The 27,459-nt window shown below is 43.1% G+C and overlaps 2 protein-coding genes across 3 annotated transcripts in view; one reads left to right on the forward strand and one right to left on the reverse strand.

Moving 5' to 3' along the window:
- The window catches only part of LOC143482596 (guanylate-binding protein 3-like), a 70,498-nt gene that overhangs the window by 16,300 nt on the left and 26,739 nt on the right, over window positions 1–27,459 (forward strand). The gene's annotated exons all lie outside the window — the stretch shown is intronic.
- Window positions 2,680–26,760, reverse strand: gbp1 (guanylate binding protein 1). 2 transcript variants are annotated; one of them, XM_076981306.1, is made up of 11 exons: window positions 26,654–26,760; window positions 24,212–24,409; window positions 22,792–22,919; window positions 22,498–22,607; window positions 21,774–21,985; window positions 20,536–20,778; window positions 20,250–20,398; window positions 13,548–13,679; window positions 4,769–4,981; window positions 4,527–4,629; window positions 2,680–4,236 (listed from the first exon to the last, which is right to left on the reverse strand). In XM_076981306.1, exons 2-11 carry the CDS (start codon window positions 24,393–24,395, stop codon window positions 3,833–3,835), a joined length of 1,878 nt encoding a protein of 625 aa, XP_076837421.1. In that variant the 5' UTR covers window positions 24,396–24,409; window positions 26,654–26,760; the 3' UTR covers window positions 2,680–3,832. The 2 variants fall into 2 exon arrangements, with proteins under 2 accessions (XP_076837421.1, XP_076837420.1); XM_076981305.1 differs by lacking the exon at window positions 26,654–26,760 and adding an exon at window positions 25,943–26,177.

Here is a 27,459-nt window from a genome sequence, read left to right on the forward strand (position 1 = left end):
GGTCATGTAATGCCAGGCTTTGCAGACTACATTCATACTTTGAATACACGGGCAGTCATGTTAGGCATGCTAGGTGTGTAAAGAGTGAATTAACAAAGCATAGTCTCTGGCTCCCTCAATCTCTCTCTGTCGGTAATATACAGGCCCAATCATGTATAGACACATGCAGGCCTACCTATATTGTTCACATAGATGCAGCCCTAGCCAGATGTGCTATTTCTGTGTCTCCCTTTCTGACACATGCAGATGTCATCACACACTCTACATCTGTAGACCACACACTGGCCAAACCCAAACAGCTTCTTTTCACTTTTGGGTCTAAAGGACCTTTTGGGCTTCCTTTTGCTTATTGAGGCCAAAATGCCTATTTGTGTGTGAACCCGCCTATCGCCGATTGCGGCTATATTTATCATTAGAATTTAGTCGACTATCAAGAATTTAGTTGACATTACATATACACTTGCACAAAATGAAACATTTATTAACCAGTTACAGAATATTACTGTTTGTATGTGCAATATATACAAAAACAACTTTATTGACCTGAACTTATAGTTAGTACGCATAATAATAACAAAACATTGATGACCAGTAGGCCCGTTCTACCTGAAAAACATGGAGTTTATGAACAATACATATTACATTCTATATAAAACTGGTTGTCTTAAAAACAGCAATACCATAGCCTGCAGATGTCGTTTCATTTGTCGTATTTTTCCCAACATCATCGTCCCACATGGTTTACACACTGTCTTGTTTTTCTCAAAGTCAAAGGAGAAATGTGTCCATATATCACCTCTTATCTTTCTCCCTGCTGACATTATCGAATTAACTTCGAGTAGAATTTCATGAGTGACCACAGTTCACACAAGCTAGTATGGTCTTCCTGGGTTCTGTGCGATGCAAAGACATTAGTACTGATAGTACGGTTACCCGGTTTGTCCTGCCTCTCCGTGTACGCTAAAGTAGTTACAGTTGGATCTCTTCTTAACTTATCCCTACCTTTCACAAAACTAAATCAGGTCTGATTGGATGTCGTCGCTGGCCAATATCATCATCTCGTTTTTATTCGTTGACGAAAATGACCATTAATTTCGTCATCGTTTTTATCCCTTCGTATAGTTTTTATTTAGTTATCGTCTTGTTTTCGTCATGAAAAAAGGTTCGTTGACGAAAACTATGACAAAAATTATTCGTCAACGAAATTAACACGACCCATCACAGCTCCTCTGTGCCTCCAGTCTGCAGCCCAGCATGACTCCACAGAGCCTTTAGTAACTTTACCTCCAACCTGCGGGCCTAATCCAGTGAATGAGATTATACCCCCTGTATTTCTTCCGTCTTCTGTGCCTGTTGCCACATTTGTCCAGTTCTGTTCCTGGTTTTATCTTGTTCCCTGTTCTCTTGTTTCTGTTCCTGTGCCCATTCCTGTTACTGTGTTGTTGGTTCAGTTCTAGTGCCTTTCCTGTTCTGTCCTCTGTTGCATTGCATTCTGGTCCTCATATACCGTGAAGTTACAGTGGGAGAGCCACACCACAATACCACAATAACCAGTCCAACATCAACAATTCAGTAACCATCGGGATAACATACATAGACAAACAAGAAAGAGCTAAATAAAAAAAAAAACACGAAAAACTGTAGGCAGACACAAGTAGGCAGTGCCATAGGAACAGTCACATGTGACAGACTCTGCTGTCTCAGTCTCTTCCAGAGGCCTTCTTTCTATCTCTCTCTCTCTCACACACAAACACACACACACAAACACACCCCTCCTCTCCTCAGAGTACCTCTCAGACATACACACATCAACTCTAGTCAATCAATAACTTGTTGGCTCACCCACAAGTGCACCACACCCCTTCCATTCCCATATCCAACAGGTTTGCCCCATTCCTTGAGGCACGTGCTGTGAAGCCTCCTGAAAGAGCTCTGGTTACTGGAGGCTCCATTCAGCGACATGTGAAGTTAGCCTTTTGGAACACCAGCAGCAGTAGTTAATTGTTTTCTGTAGTTAGCTGTATTCCAGGGGCCAGGGAACCTGACAATGCAGGTAATCTAAAAATCTTCAGCAAGCATGGGTTCTCTAATGTAATCATTTACATAAGAACTAATGATATATGCCTTTGCCAGTTAGAGATTACTAAGAATAATATAGGGGTGTGTCAATTAGCGAAGAGATGTCGCATGCAATAGTATGCTCTGGTCACATTCCAATGTGGCACAATAATATAAGGCATAATCAGTTATTTGCACTAAACTGCTGGATGTCTGAAGTACTGTTCACAAAAATGTGTTGCTGTCCTTTGCTGTAGCATTAGTCACAGTCTTATGGCAGACTTACTTAATTGATGACAATCCAGAGCAGAGGCCAGGCAGCAGACAGAGGCTAATCCAACCAATCCAATCCAATCCAAACCAAGAGAATAATGTCCTATTATAACAACACTAAATACCTATTTAGTATAAAAATAAATGACACACTGCCAACACCTTTAACCTAAGGCTAGTATGACTAAACATGAAATCCCTAACATCTAAGGCACTCATTGTAAACGAAATCACCACTGATCATTGATTTAACCCCTTTGTACAAAGGCCATTTTGAGCCCCTTGTACCTGTTAACTCTAGTTATCCCAATGTGTACATATAGCAAAATTATCATTCAGGATTCAAACTGAAGTAGACAGTTGGAGTTGGGCCAACGTATTTATTCATATCCGGGCTTACATTTCCATAGTTTTGGTTCTATTTGAGAACCTCAAACACAGAAGAAAATGTCAAAAAGACAAAATGCTTTTGTTTTGATTTTGGGGATGTACATATACATGTACATGGTGATGTGATTTTTTTTCTGTTATATCAACTCTGATTTAATAGGGCCTTGTCTGACGAAATTAAAAATATTGAATACATTCATGTAAGTATTGAAAAGTTACACAACATTGCACATGAAATGTTGCAAGGAATGTCCATAGTGCCACACCCTTGTCCAAATGCGGCACACCCTGATCCAAGACCCTGGCCCTTATACAGCAAGAGCATGCAACATTTTTTTTTGTTCAATCAAAACAACAATGTTGGACATCTTACAGGAAGACCTATCTATGATGTCCAAAAGTATACGCAAACAAAATATCAACTATAACAATATAATCCACGACAGCTTCCATTTCGCCAAACGGAGTCAATCACGCGTGTTCTGGAGAGCTTAGCTTTGCCTAGATTAGCATGTTTACAACCTGGCTGTCTTGTTGTTTTGTGAATGTCCTTCTCAAAGAAGGCAGTGGTGTGAGAAGCCGCCACCACTCTCCGGTCCAACAAAAACGAAGGAATACAAAGTTAGACAGATGTAGCTTTGCAGTTACGCTGAGTGGTCGCTGATAGGTCTAGAATTGTTTGTCGTTCTCAGCAAAGGAGAGGATTACGCAGTTTTTTAGATGAAGTGAGCAAGCAAATAAAGGTATTTAGCAACATTCTGATGTGATTCTGATGCTTTGATAGTAAATGAATTTAAGGTGACAAAACATGTCATGATCAAAAGAGTATGTAGATGAGTGAGAACACAAACTACAGTGATAAATAGTGGGACCTTCTTAGATAACTGCTTTTCTGTCACTTTTCAATTCTTCATGTATTTACAGACAATAAGAGCCACTAAGTCAGAATTTGTTTATGTATACAATACATTGTATTAAATATGTATTATTTTCACTATATTTATCATTGTCAAATTCACAATTTATGTCTTTCCTAAGTGGCCTCACCATGTTGCTAATCTATATTTAACCATAAAACTAATTTAAAGGAATAATTTAAGTAAATGTCATCTTAGAAAATGCCTCTCTTCAGACCTGACTTCATGACCCTATATTGTAAAACAGTGGACAACACATCTTTACCAATATCCAGAACAGGCATGAGAATGTCCTTAAGAAAACTACCAGATTTTTCTTGCTTTTCCTTTTTAAGTTGCTCAATTTCACTGCCCAGCAGCTCAGCCTTCTCCTTGAAGCCTTTCTCCAGGAGAACCTTCTGTTCTGCTAGTTTGCTCTCCATAGCTCTGCCCAGCTCCTCTTCATGCGCTTTCCTTTCCTCCTCAAACTTCTTCTCCATCTGTCTCATGCGCTCCTCCTGGTTCTCTTTTTCCACCTGCATAATTTGTGTCATTTCCTTCTGTTTCTCCTCAGCTGCTTTATTTTTCTGCTCCAGTAGAGTTGCTTTTTCTTTCTCCTCTGTCCATCATCAACAAAGCCAGAGGGAGAGAGAAGATGAGGTTAGAAGAACAGGATGTTCACTGTTGAACTATAGAACAATGATATTGTTGTTACTCAAAATGTAGCATTACAAAACCAAGCAATATACAAAATATTAAAACAAGCAATTAGTTATATTAATAATTTATTGATGTATTGTAAAAGCACTTTTTGGTTTTAATTAACATCTAAAGAAACAATATTTTATCATGACATTAGCCCAGCAAAATGCCCCATAACTTATTGTCTTATCAATAGTGTAATTTTACCTTGAATTTGTTTTTCATTTTCAGTCAGTTTCTTGTCAGTCTGGAGAATAGAATTTGCCTCCACATTTCTATTAGTCAGAAACTCCTCCAGCACATTCTCAGCCTACACACACACACACACACACACACACACACACACACACACACACACAAAAGCACATCTGTCATTAAGACACATGCATTCTTGATGTCATCAGTGGCAGGATATTGAGTAAATGCTTTTGTAAATGCATAATTCTTACTTCGACTCCCTTGTGAGGCTCCAGTTTATACTTGGTAACAATGTCTTCTCTGTCCCTGCAGTAGAGCTCATATCCTCCAGGTTTTGCGTATTCCCCATGCTGGAGACGCTCACTCATCTCCTCGTACAGATCAGACAGCAGCTTCTGGCACTTCTTCTCAGACACCTCGGCATTCTGAAGAAGCAGCTCAGTATAGTGCTTTTTCACTGCCACCTGAAAACACGTAAAAAACTCTCATACAAGTTCAGAAATGCACACACTGAATATTATCACTTTGATTAAGTATCCTTATATACAAAAAAAACCCTGTCATGCAACCCGACTCCAGAGACTCCAATTCCCAGAATTCTCAGCACTGCTGCCCACATTATTATATTTCAGCGTTTCCTATTACACTGTTACGCCTCGCCACCGATCACGGCGGTGACGCGTTGGTTTAAACGTGGTGAGGACTCAAACGCGACCCGTTAAAGCAAACGGCAAAAAACAGCCAAATGAAACCTCCGCGAATGCGGGAAAAAAATGAAAACAAAAAACCCAGAGGGAAAACAACAGAAGGACAACACGGAGAAGCTCGACGTGTGTATAGACCAGGTAAGTATAACAAACAAAAAATACGCGGAAAGAGATACAACGCGTCCACAAAAGAAAAACGAAAAGTACACGGAGACAAACTCGACGTGTCAGAGAGGAAGGGAAAAAATAAGAAACAAAAGATGAAGCTATGGTAACAAGACCTATAGCTTCTACCTGGTACCTGTCAGTCTGTTAACCAGAACACTGGAGAACAAACCAACGTAAAACAAAGAGGGAAAAGACGGAAGGAAACAAAAAACAACCTGAGAACGCTCAGGGTAGAAACAGGAGAACTAGAGAAACGAGGAGTAGTCCGGAGACGAGAGAAAACTGGCTTGGGCTGTGTGTGTACGGAACAACAAACAACTTCAGCAATGAGTTGCTGAAGTCGCTTGTCTTAAATAGGCTGCTTAACAGGTGCAACCTATCGGGCTTGATTGCCCCTGGTTCCAGCTCGCGGGCTCCGCCTAGAGGCAGCAGGAGGCACGTGCCTGGGTCGAACCCTGACAGAACCCCCCCTCTGGGCCCGAGTCCCCGCGGGCCCAGGGCCACAGCCCTGTCGCGATAAAAAGAGGTGATCAGGGAACGATCCAGGATGCGCACCCTGGGGACCCAAGACCGCTCTTCAGGCCCATAACCCTCCCAATCCACCAGAAACTGGACCCGCCCCCTAACCCGACGGACGTCCAAAAGACGCCGCACCGCATAAACCAGACCCCCACCAACCATACGCGGCGCAGGAGTAGCCGGGGCGGGAGAAGTACCACACAAGTACGGCCGGAGGTGGGACACGTGAAACACCGGGTGGACACGCATGGACGGAGGGAGAACCAGACGGTAGGTGACCGGGTTGATGCGACGGTCGATCTTGAACGGACCCAGGAAGCGAGGAGCCAGTTTCTTAGTACCACCCCGAACCGGTAAGTTTCCAGCCGCCAACCACACACGCTGACCAGGACGGAAGGACAGCGCAGGGAGACGGTGCTTGTTGGCGCTGCGGCAATAGGCGGAGGAGGCCTTCAACAAGGCCGAGCGGGCCCGTGACCATGCCTTGCGGCAGCGCCGAAACTGAGCAACAGCGGAAGGCACAGCCACGGCTTGTTCGTGGGCTGCAAACAGCGGAGGGGCGTATCCGAACAAGCACTCGAAGGGTGACATGCCCAGGGCCGAATACCACAGCGTGTTGTGTGCGTACTCGGCCCACAACAAGTGGTCAGCCCAGGACGCAGGGTTAGTGGAAGCCAGGCACCTGAGGGTCTGCTCCAGGTCCTGGTTTACACGCTCGGTCTGACCATTGGACTGGGGATGGAAACCCGAAGACAGGCTAGCGGAGGCAACGAGAAGGGACAGGAACGCCTTCCAAAAGCTGCTGGCGAACTAGGGCCCTCTATCGGACACCACGTCCTGAGGGAACCCGTAATTGCGGACTACATGGATGAGTAAGAGAGACGCGGTCTCCCGGGCGGAGGGCAGCTTGGGCAGGCTGATAAACTTACTGAACTTGGAAAACCTGTCTACGACCACGAGAATAGTGGTAAGTCCTTTAGAGGACGGAAGCCCGGTGACGAAATCAAGGGAGATATGAGACCATGGTCTGGAGGGTGTGGGTAACGGGTGCAACAACCCCCTAGGCTTGTTGCGTGGCGCCTTACTTCGGTTACACACCTCGCAGGAGGCCACGAAGTCGCGGATCTCCTGATCCATAGCTGGCCACCAAAACCTCCTCCTTATGAGCTCGGCGGTCCGCCTAGCGCCAGGGTGCGCTGCGTAACGCTCAGTGTGTCCCCACAAGAGGACCTTGTGCCGGGCGGTCGAGGGGACGTAAAGACAGCCAGGAGGAACACTACTAGGCCCGGGTTCATTGGCGAGTTCGTCCTGCACAGTTTTTTCGATACCCCACCTGATGGGTGCCACTACAACCCCCGGGGGAAGCACGGTTTCAGGAGGACTGTCAACATGAGGAGGTTCCCACTGACGAGACAAAGCGTCGGGCTTAGTGTTTTTAGAACCCGGACGATACGACAAAGTGAAATCGAAACGGCTAAAAAACAGGGCCCACCTGGCCTGTCTAGCGTTGAGACGCTTGGCCTGCTGGAGGTACGTCAGGTTTTTATGGTCAGACCAGACCAGGAAAGGGTGACGAGCTCCCTCCAGCCAGTGCCGCCACTCCTCCAAGGCCATTTTAACGGCCAGGAGTTCTTTGTCCCCTACGTCATACCGCCTTTCCGTGGGGGTGAACCGATGCGAAAAGTAGGCGCAGGGGTACAGCTTAGGCGGTTCCCCGACTCTCTGAGAGAGAACCGCCCCAACGCCCAAATCAGAGGCATCGGTCTCAACAATGAAAGGGAGCTCAGGGTCCAGAACCCGCAACACCGGAGCACTGGTAAAAAGACCCTTAAGCATCTCGAACGCCTTCTGGGCTTCAGGGGTCCACGTGAATTTCCCCAACTTCTTACTAGTAAGGGCAGAAAGCGGAGCAGCAAGGGAACCAAAACCTCTGATAAACCGTCTGTAGAAGTTGGCAAAACCCAGAAAGCGTTGAACCAAACGAACGGACGTGGGCACGGGCCACTGAGTTACGGCTTTGATTTTGGCGGGATCCATAGCCAGGTGACCCTTAGCGACTATGAACTCCAAGAAGGCCACCTCGGAGACGTGGAACAAGGATTTCTCCAGTTTAACGTAGAGGTGATTCTCTAGTAACAACTGGAGAATGCGGCGAACATGTTGCTGATGCTCTGGGATGGTACGGCTATATATCAAAATGTCGTCGAGATAAACATAGGCCATGGGTTAAAGCAAGAAATTTTCATTTGACTGAAAATTTTTCCTGGCAAAAGACAATGCTAGCAATTACTGAAAATGTGTAGTTGGGACACGACCTCTATTGCCTAATTCTACACAATAAACACATTTATAAAGTATATTTATCTAAACAGCCTGTGTAAGGAGAGAAGAGAGAATCTATGAAGCGACAAAATGCAACACCTGAGCAATAAATGTACATAAATCTGGGGGTCCTCTTCAGAAAACTATTTAAAGATCAAGTCAAATTTAGTGAATCCTGGTGAGTTTTAAAAGGTATGAAGCTCTCTTGTTTTTATCAAATTCACTATTCACAAAAACATAAGCCGTAAGATTACCTGCTTTAAGTAGGTATGTTACAAAAAAATTACACTGGATAGAGCTTTTAAATACAAACAGAACAAAACCATCCATGTTAAGCCTGGTTTAAGCCATTATATTTGACGCGGCGCGTGCGGGCAGCGCGGGCGACGCGGGCGGTGCGTGCGCCGAAAATGACGTAATCGCGGTGGCTCCACCCGTGCGCGAGAGCCTCGCGCGCTGGTGATTCGCAAGGTCGTGCACCTCTCGAATTTTGTAACTTCGCACGCGCCGCGCCTCAGCACAATGAACAAAGTCATGTTTGCAGGGTTCATACACTTTTATAAGGTGGAATTAAAGCACTTGCACGTCACTTTCAAGGTCCATTTCAACACGTTTTCAATGTTACATTTAATTAAGTTATATATTTATACATATACTCGAAATGATTCGAAATAATTCGCTTTTTATCACATTTTTAATGGTTGTTTATTTTCAAAACACCCAATCTTAATGTCTTCACGTTCTCTCATGTTTCCTGGAATTACAAGAGGCTCGTATTTGTTAACGTAATGCAAGAAAACTGTTCAGTCAGACAGATATTTGTTGTGAAACGAAGTAGTTACAATTTCAACATTTTAAAGTACTTTAGCCTAAATTCCAGCACTTTTCAAACCTGGAACACATAGCAACATTAAAATTCTCCTGTTTTTGAGCGGTGTTTCTTTATACTATCACGTATCGTTTCGGACAAGACTGCAAAAAGAATGTGACGCGTCAACTAGCCTCCGCCGTTCGCGCAAGTTTGCACGAGGTGTACAGAGTCGCGCGCTACGGTCACGCCAGGCAGGAGGGAGGTCACTTTTCTACATAATGTCCGTAAATCTGAAGGCGGAATGACCCGCAAGTCAATCAAATGACACCGCCGTCATCCATCCAGCGTTGATGAGCGCCAGTGAGAATCATATTTCGGCCACAAAAGATAGCACGCACGCGCGTGTGGTTTATTATGATTTGACGGATTTTTTCCCCAAAAAAATCAAATGACGGAAATCCGTCGTAGTGACGGAGAACTTTAACCCATGACATAGGCGTACTTATCCAGAGCCTCCCTAAGAACACCATTAACGAACCTCTGAAAAGCCGCGGGTGCGTTCATGAGTCCAAACGGCATGACTAAATATTCGTAATGACCAGAGGGTGTATTGAAGGCGGTTTTCCACTCGTCGCCTTCTCTGACTCGCAACAGATTATATGCGCTCCTGAGGTCTAGCTTAGTAAAAACCGTCGCCCGTTGAAGGGCCTCGAAGGCGGAGGACATAAGAGGCAAAGGGTGACGGTCTTTAATGGTGATCTTGTTAAGTCCCCTGTAGTCTATACAAGGGCGGAGACCCCCATCCTTTTTTCCTACAAAGAAGAAACCAGCACCAGCGGGAGAGGTAGAGGGACGGATGGTACCAGCAGCGAGCGCTTCCTGAATGTAGGTTTCCATAGCCTTGCGTTCAGGTAGTGCCAGAGAAAACAAACGCCCCCTAGGAGGAGTAGTGCCAGGTAAGAGATTGATGGCTATGTCGCAGGCCCTATGCGGGGGTAGGGAACCCGCCTTGCGCTTGCTAAACACTTCTTTTAAGCCGTGGTAAACAGCAGGGACTTTTTCTAAACCTGCTATTTCCTCTGGCTTCTCCCCGGGTTTACTGCAGCGTGGCACCAAGCACGACTGTTCGCACACTGTACTCCACCGGTTGATAGAAAGGTTGAGCCAGTCAATATCAGGGTTGTGGCGTTGAAGCCAGGGAAACCCCAAAATCAGCTGCAGTTTAGGAGCAGCGATGACATAAGGGGTTTCGTGATGGTTCCTAATAGAAACCGTTAGAGGAACAGTTTGGTGGGTTATATCACCTGAAGTGAGCAACTTGCCGTCTACGGCGGACACTGAGAGGTTTCTCTAAGGGAACCAGAGGTACGGAGAGGGAAGCTACGAGGTCGGAGTCGATGAAATTTTCAGTGGCCCCCGAGTCTACGAGAGCCACAACCCGGTGTTCGTCTGAATCCCTCCATGAGACTACCACGTGGGGCATCAGACCGCAGTAGGGGACGTAAGCGCCATGACCCGTCGGTGCAACCCCATTCACCGACGGGTCTGCCCTTTTCCCTGTAGTTCGGGGCACTCTGCGATTCTATGGCCAGCCCGACCGCAATAGAGACACTTGCCCTCCCGTAAGCGGGTTTGTCTTTCCTGAGGAGAGAGGCGAGTGTGCCTTAACTGCATTGGCTGTTCTGACGCTTCGCTGTCCCCTTGGGTAGTCTTGTGTACGGGAGAAACCGGTTTAACACTGGGCGGTGCGAACAAACGGCGGTGTTTACGATCCCGTAGCCGATTATCCAACCTAACTGAGTTCTATGGCGTCGTCTAACCCGCTGGGTGGCTCTCTGAGGGACAGTTCGTCCTTTATCTCTTCACTTAGACCTTCTATGTATATAGCCCCTAGTGCTTCTGAACCCCAGTCGCTCTCTGCCGCCAGAGTGCGGAACTCTAATGAGTATTCTGCCACAGTCAAACTGCCCTGTCGCAACCGCAACAGTTTAGACGCGACAATACCTCCAGAAGCCGGGTGGAAAAACGTCTGCCGCATAGCCCTAGAAAACCGTTCGAAAGAGGAACAGAGTTCTGGTTGATTCTCCCACACGGGTGTAGCCCACCGCAGTGCTCTCCCTGAAAGCAACGCCATCACATAGGCCACTTTAGCACGCTCGGTGGGAAAACGGGATGGTTGCTGCTCGAAAATCAGAGAGCACTGTAATAGAAACCCCCTACACTCGTTGGGATCACCACTATAAACGTGCCGGAGCGGGCAATGCGGGTTCCGTATGGGAATCGGCAGGCAGCCCCACAGCCCCGGAGAAAACCGGAGGGCTGGCAGCTGTCACGGGCGGATCTGGCTTTTGAACCGCGAGAGAGATAGCCTGGAGCTGGGTAAGTACTTCCCGAAGTGATCGCTCGTGCCTGCCGATAGCCTGCCCTTGCATAGCGAGAGCATTCCGCATCTTGTCGGCTGACGGGTCAGCTGAGTCCATAACAGGCTGAAGTTGTTCTGTTACGCCTCGCCGCCGATCACGGCGGTGAGGCGTTGGTTTAAACGTGGTGAGGACTCAAACGCGACCCGTTAAAGCAAACGGCAAAAAACAGCCAAATGAAACCTCCGCGAATGCGGGAAAAAAATGAAAACAAAAAACCCAGAGGGAAAACAGAAGGACAACACGGAGAAGCTCGACGTGTGTATAGACCAGGTAAGTATAACAAACAAAAAATACGCGGAAAGAGATACAACGCGTCCACAAAAGAAAAACGGGAAAAACGAAAAGTACACGGAGACAAACTCGACGTGTCAGAGAGGAAGGGAAAAAATAAGAAACAAAAGATGAAGCTATGGTAACAAGACCTATAGCTTCTACCTGGTACCTGTCAGTCTGTTAACCAGAACACTGGAGAACAAACCAACGTAGAACAAAGAGGGAAAAGACGGAAGGAAACAAAAAACAACCTGAGAACGCTCAGGGTAGAAACAGGAGAACTAGAGAAACGAGGAGTAGTCCGGAGACGAGAGAAAACTGGCTTGGGCTGTGTGTGTACAGAACAACAAACAACTTCAGCAATGAGTTGCTGAAGTCGCTTGTCTTAAATAGGCTGCTTAACAGGTGCAACCTATCGGGCTTGATTGCCCCTGGTTCCAGCTCGCGGGCTCCGCCTAGTGGCAGCAGGAGGCACGTGCCTGGGTCGAACCCTGACATACACAACACTATATGGCCATAGACTTTCTCTCTCACTCCTTGCAAAGAATTGCCTACATATTCTGGACAGCATTCCAAGCACTGCTATCTGCATTAATCTCCATGTACTTGCTTTGTTTTAAGTCAGATTTGCCCTTTTGTACTTTTGCCTGGTTTTGATTGCTTATTGGTGTTTTCACATAGACTATGTTTGATGTCGAGTTTGGATTCTGGTTGTACTTTTTCTGCCTCTCTGGTGTAGACGTTTGTGAATCCTCCTCTGTTAACAGACCATTGCCGTTAAAGGTCTGCATACATCAGACATGGACTATACTTCAGTCACACCTTGCATGTATTTAAGGGCGTACTCACACTAGGCACGGTTTGCTGGTTCCGTGCTGGGGCCCGGTTATCCCCCCTCCCCACTCCCCCTCTGGCCTGCACTCACACTGCCTTCATCAAGCCGGCCCGAGCACGCTTACGTCATCACAACGTGACTTTATTTGGAATAAAAGCGCGCTCGCACAACACGATAGAGTTCACGATTCTCTTTTTATTGTATTTTTTGAGTCGTTTTGGGAGTGCAGAAACACGGTGCAAGCACAGATTTATCGATAATTTAACACAACGATTGTCTGCTAATCGCTTTGCCGCTATGACTGTTTAACGTGAGCGTCGCATCACTGACGTCATGTTTGAGTTCCAGCTAAATGAACCAATCAGACGAGGCACCAAGCGGGCCCGGGCACGGATAGCGCTCACACTAGAAGCGAACCGTGCCCGAGTCCAAGCGAATTGTGCCCTGGCCAACCTCTTCAAGCGGGCCCGAGCACGGTTAACTGGGCCAGGCCCGGTTGGAGCGCTCACACTAGCCAAGCGAACCGTGCTTCGGCAGGGAACCGTGCCCGGGCCCAGATCACAGACCCTAGTGTGAGTACGCCCTAAGTTTATGTAAGTTTATGCATGTATTTAAATTGCATGCAAGTTTTAGTTTATTGGTCTCCATATGCTAGTACATTGCTACTCTGGCCTAATATACTAGCATGGGGATTTCATTCAGCAAAGCACTACTGCAAGTTGCTCTGGACAAGAGCATCTGCAAAATGCTGTAAATATAAAGGTCAAACATTAAGATACTAATATAGTTTAGTAATGATCAGTGATTGTGTGGGTGGGTCTGAGTGTTCCTACGTTCTCAAAGAACATGCAGTACAAAGTTTAATGTTTCTGCTAAAATGTAATATATATATTTTTTTTATAAATATGTTTTCCTCAGGAAATGTCTTAATAAAAAGTGTGTGAGTATGGATGATGTGTGTGTGTGTCTCACCGTGAGTAAGTTGAGGTACTCTGAGTTTTCATCTTTGAAGGAGTGTTTCATGAACTCAGTGGTGGCAATGTTACTGAAGTTCTGGTGTTCAGCAGAAATCGTTGTCAGACTGACTGGAAACCTAGTCTTCACCTGCAGAAGCATCAGGATGTTTAGGACCAGTGTCTGATATGGGTATGATACAAATGGCAAATGGTTTTGTCTAGCAAATGGTTGTCACTTTGAGTAAATAAACTTTTGTGAACTTCTGTGATATCGTAGTAGGGCTGAACGATTAATCGCATTTGCGATAATTTCGCGATTTTTTTAAACGCGATTGTCTAATCGCACAGGCTGCGATTTAAACTGGTCACGTGACTTGGGAGCGAGCCGAGCCGAGGACGAACGGAGCAAACCCGAGCAGGAGGCAGGGAGGTGGAGAAGTGAAGTTAACACAGCGCACTTTAACTTGTTGCACAACGGCTTCAGGCTCGACAGAAGCTGACACAACTGAAAGTCTAATTACCAAAGAGGGGCAGCACATAAGTTGTGTGAAATTACTTTGGCTTTTAACACTAGAAGTCCCTGAAATTTCAACCACCCCCCTGAAGTCCCAAAAGAGGGTCCAAAGAACCTTAGTCCAAACTGACACCTCTGGTGGCTCCAATTAACATCCATTCATTTGCAAAAGTGCCCATTGCCTGAGGAATCAGCAGGGGGGAGAAGAGCTGAACTTGCCTCCAGTGTTATGTAAATGAGGCGTGTGTCAGGTATGGGTGGTTGCTGCTGAAAGCTTGCACCTCCTTGGCTGCCATATGAGACTGTGCAAGATCTCTTGCAAGAAGTCTCCTCATCTACAGAACCATATGTTTGAGATTTGATTTGTGAAAGGTTGAAATAATGTGAAATTGACACAAACATAATATTTGAATTATAATGGCATATAAGTGGCATATTGATTAGTCAAAATGGCTCTGATATTTTTAACCTTATTTTAAGTAGTTTTGTCTTTTGAAAAACTGCTAATAGGTAAAAATGTTTTTACATAAATGTATACAAAAAACCCTCAGCTACTTGAAATAGAATAATATTATTGAGCAATTTTAACTTCAAGATCAAGATTTCGCATGTGTGTCTCTTCCAAATACAGCCATAACCAGCAAACAAAAATAGGAAATTTAGGAAATCTTACCAAAAGAGATATCACTACTACAGATTTTCACTACTCTCTGAAAACTAACAATGTGTTGTGTGTGACGTTTGTGACCCTAGGCTTGAAAATTGCTTCATATGGGCTTTTCAAACTTTTTTTTTGGCCCACCTCCACCCTTTCACCTTTGGAGGACAACTTTGTTTTCATGTAAGGATCAAAAGAAAACAATTCTGTATAATACAGTACAATAGTGATAAAAACAATTGGGGTTAGGTGAACCACAGAGGTGGGGACTCGAGTCACATGACTTGGACTCGAGTCAGACTCGAGTCATTAATATTAAGACTTTAGACTTGACTTGAAAAAATATTCAGAGACTTAGACTTGACTTGGACTTTTACACCAATAACTTGGGACTTGAATTGGACTTGAACCTGTTTACTTGCAAAGACTTGATTTACCCCAAATCTAAATTTTAAAACGCATATTAATATTTATAAAGTGCGCCCCATTAATTTCATTTCCGTCCTTCTGACGCAGACCGGTCCTCTGCTTTTCTACACTCTGTACGTGTGTGTGTGTGTGTGTGTGTGTGTGTGTGTGTGTGTGTGTGTGTGTGTGTGTGTGTGCATGAGCTGCAGCACAACCAATCAAATGGGGTGTTGGCGAACGTAAATTTTTACCGGGCGGGGTGTAAAATGGACACAAATTAAGTATTATATCGCGATCGATCGATCGCCAGTGGTTGGTGCCAGAGCGAACTAGTAACTCGTTGAATCATAGATGTGGATCAGAGGTAAATAAACTAGATTTTTTTCCGGCGTGAGAAATCGGAAGACGGTCAAATGCGTGTGTCTCACGCTCAATGCGTGAGGGTTGGCAACCCTGGGTTCTGTATCTGAACTCAGGTAAGAGAGCCTCTCTGTCACCATCATAATATCCAGTTCTATCTCAGCATGGATTGTGTATTTGAACATCTACGTCGAGAAAAAAATATATTGACAAAAGTGGAGCGAGTTTTCAGCTATGGGGACATAATTCATCGTGCACAAATGACATACAGACTTTTGGCCAGCAAATGCAATGCAGAATAGTTTACTGAAATGTCTAAAGTTGCAGATTCCTGTTAATTGTTCAGTTCTTATATTTGTTTGTCTTGTGTCACTCACACATGTTCTCCAAGAAACCAGATAAGAGAAGAGAGGGAAAATGCTGTTATGGTTCTTTGTATTGTACTGTGAAAATATCAGCACTTTTTATTTGAACATGGAGTTCTACTTATGACTTTTTCACAGAATATTTATTTCTGGAAAATTGTAGTTTAAAGTATGAATATTTTTGCAGCTAAGTTTAACAAATTGAACTGTGCAATAAAGAGGTGTACTTTTAATTTTTTTTATACTTCGTGTTTTCAGCACATGTTTTATCAAGATTTGAGGAGAATACAGATTTAAAAAAGAACGCATGTCTGTTATTTACATTTAAAATATACCTGCAACATTGGTAAAAAAAAAAAAAAAAGACTCGAAAGGACTTGAAATTCCAAGTTTCAGACTTGGGACTTGACTTGACTATTGCCTGTCTTGACTCGAGACTTGACTTGACTTGGGTGTCTTTGCTTGAGACTTGACTCGGGACTTGAGGTATAAAGACTTGGACTTACTTGAGACTTGCAAAACACTGACTTGGTCCCACCTCTGGTGAACCATACAGGACAGGAGAGAAAAGAGGGGGAGAGAAACTAAAAAGGGAAAAGACAGAAGAGCAGAAAAAACAGCTCAAATGATTCACCAACTGCTGCTACTAAATGAAGAGCAGAAAGTAAGACATACAGCACAAATGACTGATGTATGTGTGTGTGAGTGTGTGTGTTTATGTAAGTGCAACATAGGATAAATGTACAGAATGTACTTATTAGCAAGGCCCCAGAGGCCAGAGGCAGGCAGAGAAAGACCAGGGAACCCCACCCGCCCACGGCCCCTCCAGGATCATGTCCAAAGCCTGCTGTGTACTGGAAACCTTTGCTATCCTTGCTTCTCAGTCAACAGAGTAAGTGAAATGTGTGGTGACATGAATTTTCATCCACATGTAGGTGGCTACAGTCATCTTTCTCTTTATTATAAAACTGACAGACATTATTTGAACTATAATTCCAAAACATCTCAAGTCTGCCTCCTTTGTACTAATTTTTCTCACTGCAAAAGGTGACATGATTATTGGTCAAAATAGCTAAAGTTCAGATTTCTCTGAAAGGGTCTTTTCTTCTCCGTCTGAGTCAATGGATCAACATAGCTCACACTATCACCCATCCCCCCGTCTACCTAGAAGTGGCTGCATGACAAAGGATGGCCTCATGGCCTCATGATCCAAAATACCTCAGCACTGGCTTTTGGCAGGCTCAGGTAGAAATGTAGTAATGTTAGTAATGTTTTTCTTCTAAAAAAGATAAGTGGGTTCAAAATAACAATTTTGAAAAAAATTACCAAATTAATTGTGTTGATCCACCTCAAAAAAGGTCATGCAAAAGTCTGTAAGCTGGTCCTGAGTGTGTCTGCCCATCCCCCAGCTGCATTGTTGTGCAGGGGACATGCATAAGGTGAGAGAGGCAGTCAGAGGGCCTGGCTGAGAGCAGAAGCTACAGAGGACATGATGTAAGTTTAGAAATATATACAATAAAGTTGAAATGTTCTCAACAGAGCACTCACATACAATTATCCACTCAGTCTGCCACTCCCTCATTTGGGGAGAAACCTACACTATTGTGGCTATTCCCAACTTTAGACAATTTAGACAATTTTTAATCATGGAGGGGTCTGAAATTTTCATCTTAGGTGCATGTCCTCACTGTATTGGAATATTTTATTGTCTGAGTGAAAGAGAAACAAAATGGGGTCACTAAAGTGGGAATAGCCACAATACTGTAGCTTTCTCCCCAAATGAGGGACTGGCAGACTGGGTAGATAGTTGTATGTGAATGCTCTGATGAGAACACTCATGAACAATTGTGCAAATGTGAGATGTGTGGACTGCTACAGATACACGTGTGGCAAATGTACCAGGGAGATACCCTGGCAATGCCAGGCATGTTCTGACAGACTGCTGAGTGACTGCTAAAGTGCTAGTCACACAAGAAGGACATGCCACTCACACACACACACACACACACACACACACACACACACACACACACACACACACACACACACACACACACACAGCCCTGCACTGCAGCCTATTGTAAATATGTGTGGAATTGTTTTATTCCTTGTATTTTTTGTATAATTTTATGGCAATAATAAAAAGCATGGAACATAAAAAAGCATGGAAACATAACAGTTGTTCTTTTGTATGTTTCTCATGCTGAAATTTCAGTCCTCCTGACTTAGACACAAATGCTTCTGGTCATTACTCACATGTACCTGGTTATAAAATTTCAAATTTTCTATTTAAAATATAAAAAAATAATTTATTGTTTGTGCTTTGTTGCTCAGATAAAACTAAACTAAATACAATATATATAACCTTTATATTATAAAATACAATAAACTGAATAGAACTAACTAGAAACTAAATGGCCAAACTCAATGAAAAACAACAATTAGTTGTGAGCTGAAGCATGCCCCCTCCTGTGGTGCGCCAGTAATGGCCTTATTTACAGAACAAAAGTGCCTGCTTACAGCTGATAATAGGGTGTTAGCTAAAATCCTTCAGTTCTCTCGACCCTTCTCTGGGTTCCGATAGTAGAAGTGTTGAAAGACCCTTCTCTGGGACTTCTAGTGTTAAAAAGATGCTGCTCAACGTCAGGTACCCTGCAAAACATGCCTTGCTACTGTTGCTACGACGCGAGGTAACACTACAAACCTTCAGCATTAAAAAAACACCACAAAGCCTCGTATGATATTTGTAAGGCTAAAATGCCAACGACCAGTGCTGCATCTTCAAATACGCCAAAGTGTTTCTCTGCGCTTATACAGCTTTAGTATGCGGTGAGCAGCGAAATACCGTAAAATCTCGCATATAGGCGCAATAAGATTTAAAGCACGGATGAATCGCGAAAGCGCGGATAGCTTGGCCGCGGTCCAGCAGACAGGGTTCACTGACCGAACCGTTTGAAAGTGTAACTCCTTATGGATGTAATTCGAAGCGGCACGCTGAAATAACTCGGGCAGTAACGGAGTTCATAGTGAAAGACATGATATAGTTAATATAGTGAACAAGCCCGGCTTCATGGCTTTGTTAAACACACTGGATATGCGCTACCAAACGCCCTCACGCACATATTTTAGCCAAGTTGCTATACCTGCAGGGCTGCCAACTCTCACGCATTGAGCGTCTTAGACTAAAAAATTAGTAGTTCGCTCTGGCGCCAACCACAGGCGATCGATCGATCACGATATAATAATAATAATTAAATTTAGTCCATTTTACACCCAGTGGCGGACTTAGCAATTTGGAGGCTCAAGGCGAATTTAGCTAGGGGGCCCATCAACATTAATATGCGAGAAATAAGTTCAGGTTCACACTACAAGATTTTAGGCTGGTTTTCAGTCGCCGACTGTTTTTGTAGATCGCCGACAGAAACTGTGGTCGGACGCAAATCGGGGATCATTCGGCGCTCGCTCAGTCGTGTAGTGTGAACTGCTGAAAGACGCTCGCCGAGTGGCCGCCAACTCATCGCAGACGACCGGCAGATATCTAGCATGTTTCATATCTAGCATGTTTCATATCTAGCAGTCGGCGACTGTGAGTCAACAGCAGCGTCTAGCTTCATACAACTTTACTACAACACTGTGTTTAAGTTATTGTGACAGCACTGGAGAAATAGTGCGATTGACTATATATATGTTCACTGCAACGGAGAGATGAAATAATTCTGGCAATTTGGGACTATGGAGTGGTTAAACGGTAAAATAATAATAATAATAATAACGAAAACGTGGAGCACATGTACGTTGTTTTTATTTTCTTCGTGGTGTTGCTGGTTCTCGCGAGTGTTTCATTTTCATGTTCTCGTGTTTTTGGACGGCAGCCAGATGAGTCGGCGATTCCCCAGTCGTTTAATTCGTGAGCCCACGTCACCGATCAGTCATGTAGTGTGAAAGCCACAACAACTGAAAGACTTGCGATTACAGCACAACCAGTCGTGTAGTGCGAACGGCACAAAAACCTGATGACTGAAAAGTCGTGTAGTGTGAACCTGGCTTTAGCTAGACAAGGGGGCCCTACAGTGGGAGGGGCCCAAGGCAATTGCCTAGCAACGCCTCTATGCAAAGACCGCCTCTGTTTACACCCCCCCCCCGCAACCCTGTATCTGAGCTGTATAAAAAATGCCGAAACAGAGTTTCCTGAAGTGGAACAATGGGAAAAAATCGCGATTTTAAATCGCAATCGCAATTTATAGATAAAAAATTGCAATTAGATTATTTTCCAAAATCGTTCAGCCCTATATCGTAGTATTATTTATTCACTGTAAAAACGAAACATAATTATTTGCCGATTTGTCTGACTCCCACACATTTAACTCAAATATTTAGCTCGGTGGTTCACCCAGGAGAGAGAGTGTGTCTAACCTGTTCCATCCCACTCTGATACACCTTAAGACCCTCTTGTACAGCTGCTTGATTCTCGATCTTCGCCATGGCAACAACAGCATTTTCCAAACAGGGCACTTTGCCACTAGAGATTGTATCCACATACAAACTTGCAAGGTGACCAAACACTATCATTGTACACACACACACACACACACACACACACACACACACATACACACACACACACACACACAGTGATTGTATTAATAGATAAAGCTGCCTGAATAGATGAAAGATTATTGAACTATTGAACAGTTCTCACTTCTTCCTGTAACTCTTTGTCCTCCTTTGAGTGTTTTCACTTTGCTCTTCATAAAGACATAGTCACAGAAATGCTGTGTGACCTTCAGAAAGTCAGGATCAATGTCACGTTCATCCAAGCTTTCAAGGCGGGCCATATTGTGTTGCGAGGCAGGCAATGGGAACACAAAACACTTGCGGCTTGGAAAGTAGTTCCGAATACAGTTTCGTGGAAGATTGTACCTGGTGTCCTTCTTACCGAGACCTGCAAGACAGGAAAATTAAAGATAAAAAACATAAATGCATGTATCTTAGAATGTAAAAACCTTTAGTATGTGCCAGATTCATAAAACATGATGGTAACTGCTACAACACACAAAATGTCTGGTGATTAGGGAATTGGTCTTGTGACCGGAGGGTCTTAACCCCAGGCTCTTAACCCCAACTGTTGCACAGGTGCCAGTCTAGGGCTGCCCACTACTCTGAGCATGTGTACACCATAACCTCCTAGTGATCACTAGTGTGTGTGTGCACCATAGCCCCCTAGTGATCACTAGTGTGTGTGTGCACCATAGCCCCCTAGTGATCACTAGTGTGTGTGTGCACCATAGCCCCCTAGTGATCACTAGTGTGCATTTGTATTCTCACTGCACAGATGAGTAAATGTGGAGGACTCATTTTGATTGTGGTGCAAATCGCAATTGACAATATGGCAACTTAACTAAATCATGGCATAGCAGCACAATTTTATATTCTCAGTCTTTGTCCATTTATAGTTTTTTCCTCTGTAACAGCCACATTTCTTAAGGCTGTTTGTAGCATTCTGAAATTCTGCTCAAGCCTCCATCGCCTTCTTACCACTGCAGTTATGAAGCTGGAATCATGTAAACTCCAAACATACTGAAAATGGGCCTATTGCGTTTGTCAGTTACCTAAATGAGTGCATGTGCATAATCTTCTTGATGACTTGCATGTGTAATGAAACATTGTTAGAGAAAAGATAATCCAATCCATAATCCCCCAGGACATTTTCTGTTGGATATCTTCAAGCGACAATTCTTTTAAATACAGAGTGTATTCTATTATGAATGACTAAAATTATATGCAAATGAGTACAAAGTGTAGAAGCACAATATATCATACAAAATCAGTAAAAAAAAACCCAATACTAATCACTAACACCTTAATTCCTAACCCAAATTCATTACTAATCACTAATACCTTAATACCTAACCTTAACTCATTACTAATCACTAATACCTTTCTTCAGTTGAAGAGCAAAGTCCAGGTACTGATCTTCTGTCACTTTACCCTTTTTCTCAATCACCAGCTCTAGAACGAAGTCTCGCACAGTCCAGATAAAATTAGGGAAGAACTGCACAAACTGAGAGTCCTCTTCCTCCTCATCTTCATCCTTTGCTTCTTTCGTTGGGGACTTGATCTTAATCTGTTCTGCAAGCTCGGTGACATAGCTGCAGTACACTAAGGAATAAGCACTTCATAATAAAAGTATGATTGTTTATAATAATAATACATGACATTTATATATAGTATGATATTAAATCACTCAACTCTCAATGCTTACTGCCCCAGAAATAGGTGGTAAGGTATCAAGTCTGGGATTTCTCTGGGGGTGTTCTTTCTTCTCCCGTGTTTTTACGGACAAGTTTTTATTTGCGCGTTGAGATTTCCGCGTCATTTTTGTGTTGGTGTTTCTAAAACTGTGTATGTGTTTGCTTTACTCTCGCGCTGACTTATATCATTGCTATCTATTCTGTCAACTCTAGTCGGCACTTGGGTCCACCTCTCTCTATGTTTTTATTTGCGGTGTGTACACGTTACACTCACTTATGGTCTCAAGGCTGAAATGAGTTTTCTCCACAGGGTGTAGACCCTCTATCAATGTGATTTTATATAATGATGATGATAATGATTATATATTTGGATGTTAGTGAATGAGTGTGGTTGATTTTAATATGGATACTGTAGGTTTTCCACTGCTGTGTTGTCAATAGTTCCACGGCTGTTGTAAACCAGAGTACTGCTAAGCAGGACAGCCAGACAGAAGATCCAGGCATCATTCTTGGAATCACCCTATGACAATAATAATAAAAGAGCATTACATTGAACCTCATGTGACCAATTTGATCCCAGATTCCAATTAGATTCCAGATAGTCCTGTGTTGCACTGATTCTAAAATTCTAAATAAATTCCAAAATTCTAAATAAAAAAAATAATGTCATGTTTTTTGTGGTGCATTGTAGGTGCTGTGTTCACCTTGTCCACATCCCCCAGTCCTTCAGTGTCCAGCAGCAGCAGGGTGTGATCTGATATAGTGGGGTGTGGTACACACCACATCCAGATGCCTTTCGTTTTGGACTCAATGGTGCTGCCCAGAGCAAAACCTAAGCAACAGAACCAACACCAATCATAATATAAATTCTTTGGGAACCTGTGTGTGTGAGGCAGCACTCAGTCGTGGTACAACATGTATTGGTTAGTTGGGTTTTAAATGCAGTGAGTGAAGATGTCACTTGAAAATGGCTTTTTTCAGAAGCAGAAGGTGTTGTTTGTCGGGACTAGAAAATATGTCTTGTGAGGGGAGAATTTTTATTTTATTTTTGTATTGTAGTTTCTTCTTTTCTACCAAAAAAATACTAATAATGTATTAACCTAATGTTAAGGAAACTTTATTTCGTTACATTGTTTCTAAACAAAAATGCTGATTGTGATAATAAAGTATTTCGTTGTCACATACAATGTTTGGAGAAATTTTTTCCTAGGTCTTTTAGATCCTTTGCATCTATGAAGTTTAAATATAAAAAAGTATCGGTATTGGTATTGATATCAGATTCTTGCCCTGCAATTGCCTGGTATCAGATCGATACCAAAATTCCTGGTATCGCCCACCTCTAGTAACAGTCACTGGGAAAGAATGTAGATTTCACCCCAATGTGATGCCTGACTCTGCCTTGTTCATCCTGTCTGTTTTTCTGTTCCCTCCTAGTTGTTTGTAACCCCGTCTCTCGGATGCCATTGCCATGGCTGTGGAACTGTTTCTGTGGGGTTTATTATCTTTTGATACTCTGATTTAGAAACGTTCTACTGTTTAAGAATTTTATTGTTGGTTAATTAATGAATGTGGTTAATTGTTTAACTACATACTCTCTCAGTTATCTCTATAGTAGGCCAGATTAACTAATTAAGTATAAGATAATGGTAAATGTATGCCAATACCCCCACTCTCATCAGAGAATGACTGACTGTACCAGAGAATGTAACTAATCCAACTCAGGCAACTCGTCCTTGACACCTCTCTGTGGGCTGAGAGAGGACAGGTGAGGAGTACCTGCACAAAACCTTAGCTGAGAATCATATTTGGGTGACTGTTGAGGTCCAGAGCTCACCCAAAATGCACATTACAAACAAGCTCAATTGTGTCTGTCTTCTGATAGAGTGGCATATTAATTTTGAAAAATTGGAAAAAATGTTTTTTTTTCTTTTCATATAAGTAAAAATAATGTGTAGTAGGCTACATGTACATGACATACAAGTAAATTAATGAAACATGCTAGAATAATAAAGTTTTCTTTACTTTTTTTTAATTTAAACAATCAAATATAATTTTTTTTCCACTTCATTGTTAATTCAATCTAACCAGATGTATGTATGAGAGATGTCCCATTTTTCTTCTTACCTGTTTGCTGTCCTGCCAGCCGGTTCATGAGGTAAGACTTCCCTGTGCGGTACAGCCCCACTACAGACACCACTACCACAGGCTGGTTAGTTCCCTCCAGGTACTGAATGGCACGATCACTTACATGCAGTGAACCATTTCGATTTTCCACCAAACAAATGGGCTCTGACATGGGGCTACACATGATGTCGTCTTGGTCTGTAATCAAGAGCACTGAAACATCATCTTTCAAAGTAAGACTGGGACAAATATTTAAAACAGTTAGTAACTCAAAACATGGACGCAATGTTACAATAATGCAAACTTTAAACTGAATAGTACAAGTTCAATAATCAAAGGACCTGGTGCTATATGTACACCTTGAGATAACTAGTGTTCAAGTGTATTAGTACAAATTGTTAAAAATTGGCTCAAAATGATCTCTGCACAAATGGGTTAAACCCATCTCATCTGAGATACCCGTCGCTGCAGAAGCAAAAGTCCAGTGGGTGGAGCTGGATCTTAGATCCATGTTGCATTGGTCTGAAGTAATTGCACTGTCCATTCTGCATACCTGAAGTGTACCTAACTAAAAAAGTAATTTTTATTAAAGATATAAAAATGAAATAGTACATATTTAAGAAATGTACTGTACTTTATTATGTTGGCAATCACATATCATTATTCCTGTTCACTTTTACGTTTTCTTGAATTTATTGGATTTATATTTCCTGGTCGGAAAACGTAAGCGACACGTAGGAGGAGTTGGATTAGATGCAGCTCCGCCCGCCCCCTAGACCGACCAAAATAAACTATGGACGGTGGGAGGAGTTGGATCTAGATCCAGCTCCACCCCCTGGACGTTTGCTTCTGCAGCGACGGGTACTTCTCATCTGGTTTGGAAGACCCCAGTTCTCTTCTTTCAATTATGTCTATACCAATCACTCCAAACACTCTGGGGTTACATTCACATTTCTATGTATTTGATTATTGTAGTCCTTAATCATTTTTTGTAGAATGAACAATTTTGTAAATAAAAAATATCTGTAAATATGTGTCACGCCTTATCGTTTGTGATCCGCACCTCACTATTGGTTTCATGTGTCTGGTTTATTCGCCTTGCTAGCCTGCGTAGATATAGTCCTACTCTGTGTTTTCAGTTCCTTAGCTGCTTGTCTTACAGCCCAGTTGTATGTACCCATGTTTCTTCTCCTCAGTACCGTCTCGTTGACCCTCCTCGCCCTCGGCTTTACATTACTGTCTCTATTTTTAATGGTGATAAAAATCCCAGAACACCCCCACATTTAAAAAGCTTGATACACCCTGGTCTATCTGTTGATACTGACTGAAAAGGTGAAGAGATAAATTATTTGAAAATGTACGTAAGCGTTTTTGCATGTACAGAAACTGAGACGTAGCGACCTCTATGGTCATAAAACTCAAAACACGACTGCACTCTCGCTAAAAAATGACTGACATGACTGACAAAATCACTGACCCACTCTGATGATAAGAACATCCCGTCCGCAGTTAGTGCTTTTAACTGCGTTTCTCTGAAACGTTGCTTTGGATACTCCTGCGCGAAATTACACGAACGTGGTATATTTGTCCTTAATACGCAAATATTATAATATAAAAAAATTGTTATTAAACACCACACCTGCTGATCATTATTTATAGATTGACCCAACTAAATTTGAGTCTATTAATTACATCAGTAGACAGCAAAACGAAGTAAATTTAAAAACGTACCGTATACGTCGAGAAGCTGCTCTCAAGTCTTATGGATGAGTCCGCTACAGGAAGAGTTGCTACAGTAAAATGGTGCACGTAGCCACCCCTGCTCTTATAGGAGGAGCCGCCCAGGATTCTGCACCGTTACTGCACCGCTATTTACTTCAAGTAATGCGGGATCTTTCCGAGAAATCACTTTAGAAAGAGGCCGCTCTGTAGAGCAGCCTACCTAAACTTTCTCTTTTACTTTCATTTTCCACATGCATCAGTTCTGTCACCAAATAACTGCGGTGATACGTTTGCCGCAGGCCGTCTCCAGAGTTAAAACGTTACTTTAGGATCAGAATATGGTGAAGAGCCCTGGATAGAATAAACAAAACTAATTTTATCATTGAATCAGTAAAAATAAATATACAACGGAGTACTTCGCGATCAGGATCAGACATGAAACCCCGAGAGTAAAAACCGTAACAAGTTCAGAAAACACGACGAAAAATCATTAACAAGTCCTCATGATTTTATTGTGAAATTAAAATATTAACATATCGGATGAACAAAGCATAGGTCTACAGTTAAGTTAATCAAAAAGTTTAGTCTACTTGTATTTTTCTGCGTGATTACTCTCAATATCGATTCAAATTGCAATCCTTAGATAGCTATCTGTTTTCCACAAACTAAGCAAACAGCTTTACCTTCAGTTAATAAATACAACGGCAAGTATTCGCTCACCTTCCTTGACTCACATATGAGCGTAAGTGACATCCCATTCCTAATCCACAGGGTTCAAAATGACATTGGTCCACCAGCTTCAACTCTTCTGGGAAGGCTGTCCACAAGATTTAGGAGTGTGTTTATGGGGATTTTAACCACTCATCCAGAAGCACATTTGTGAGGTCACATACTGATGTTGGACGAGAAGGCCTGGCTCTCAGTATCTGCTCTAATTCTTCCCAAAGTTGTTCTATCGGCTATCTATCGTCATGTTGGAAGAGGAAGGGGCCAGCTCCAAACTGTTCCCACAAAGTTGGGAGCATGGAATTGTCTAAAATGTCTTGGTATGCTGAAGAATTCAGAGTTCCTTTCACTGGAACTAAGGGGCCAAGCCCAGCTCCTGAAAAACAACCCCACACCATAATACCCCCTCCACCAAACTTTACACTTGGCACAATGCAGTCAGACAAGTACCGTTCTCCTGGCAACCGCCAAACCCAGACTCGTCCATCAGATTGCCAGATGGAGAAGCGTGATTCGTTACTCTAGAGAACGTGCCTCTACTGCTCTAGAGTCTAGTGGCAGCGTGTTTTACACCACTGCATCCAACGCTTTGCATTGCACTTGGTGATGTATGGCTTGGATGCAGGTGCTCCTGCATCACCTGTGGTCATGGAAGGGATTGCAACACCCAATAGTTTGGATGGGTGAGCGAATACGTTTGGCAATATAGTGTATATAAAGGTCCATGCCTTAAAACTCTGCATTCTGCATCTTTCCTTTTTTACATTAGCTGACATATTTAAGAGCTAAGAGCTAATTTC

Source organism: Brachyhypopomus gauderio, chromosome 19 (genome assembly GCF_052324685.1).
Source record: "Brachyhypopomus gauderio isolate BG-103 chromosome 19, BGAUD_0.2, whole genome shotgun sequence".
Lineage (NCBI taxonomy): Eukaryota > Metazoa > Chordata > Actinopteri > Gymnotiformes > Hypopomidae > Brachyhypopomus > Brachyhypopomus gauderio.

Coding starts and splice junctions, on each gene's coding strand:
- gbp1 (XM_076981306.1), bottom strand. CDS start 24,395: ATGTGTAGCCCCATGTCAGAGCCCATTTGTTTGGTGGAAAATCGAAAT. Junction 22,608..22,791: donor GACTGGGGGATGTGGACAAG/GTGAACACAGCA, acceptor TTATTGTCATAG/GGTGATTCCAAGAATGATGC. Junction 4,237..4,526: donor AAATGAAAAACAAATTCAAG/GTAAAATTACAC, acceptor GATGATGGACAG/AGGAGAAAGAAAAAGCAACT.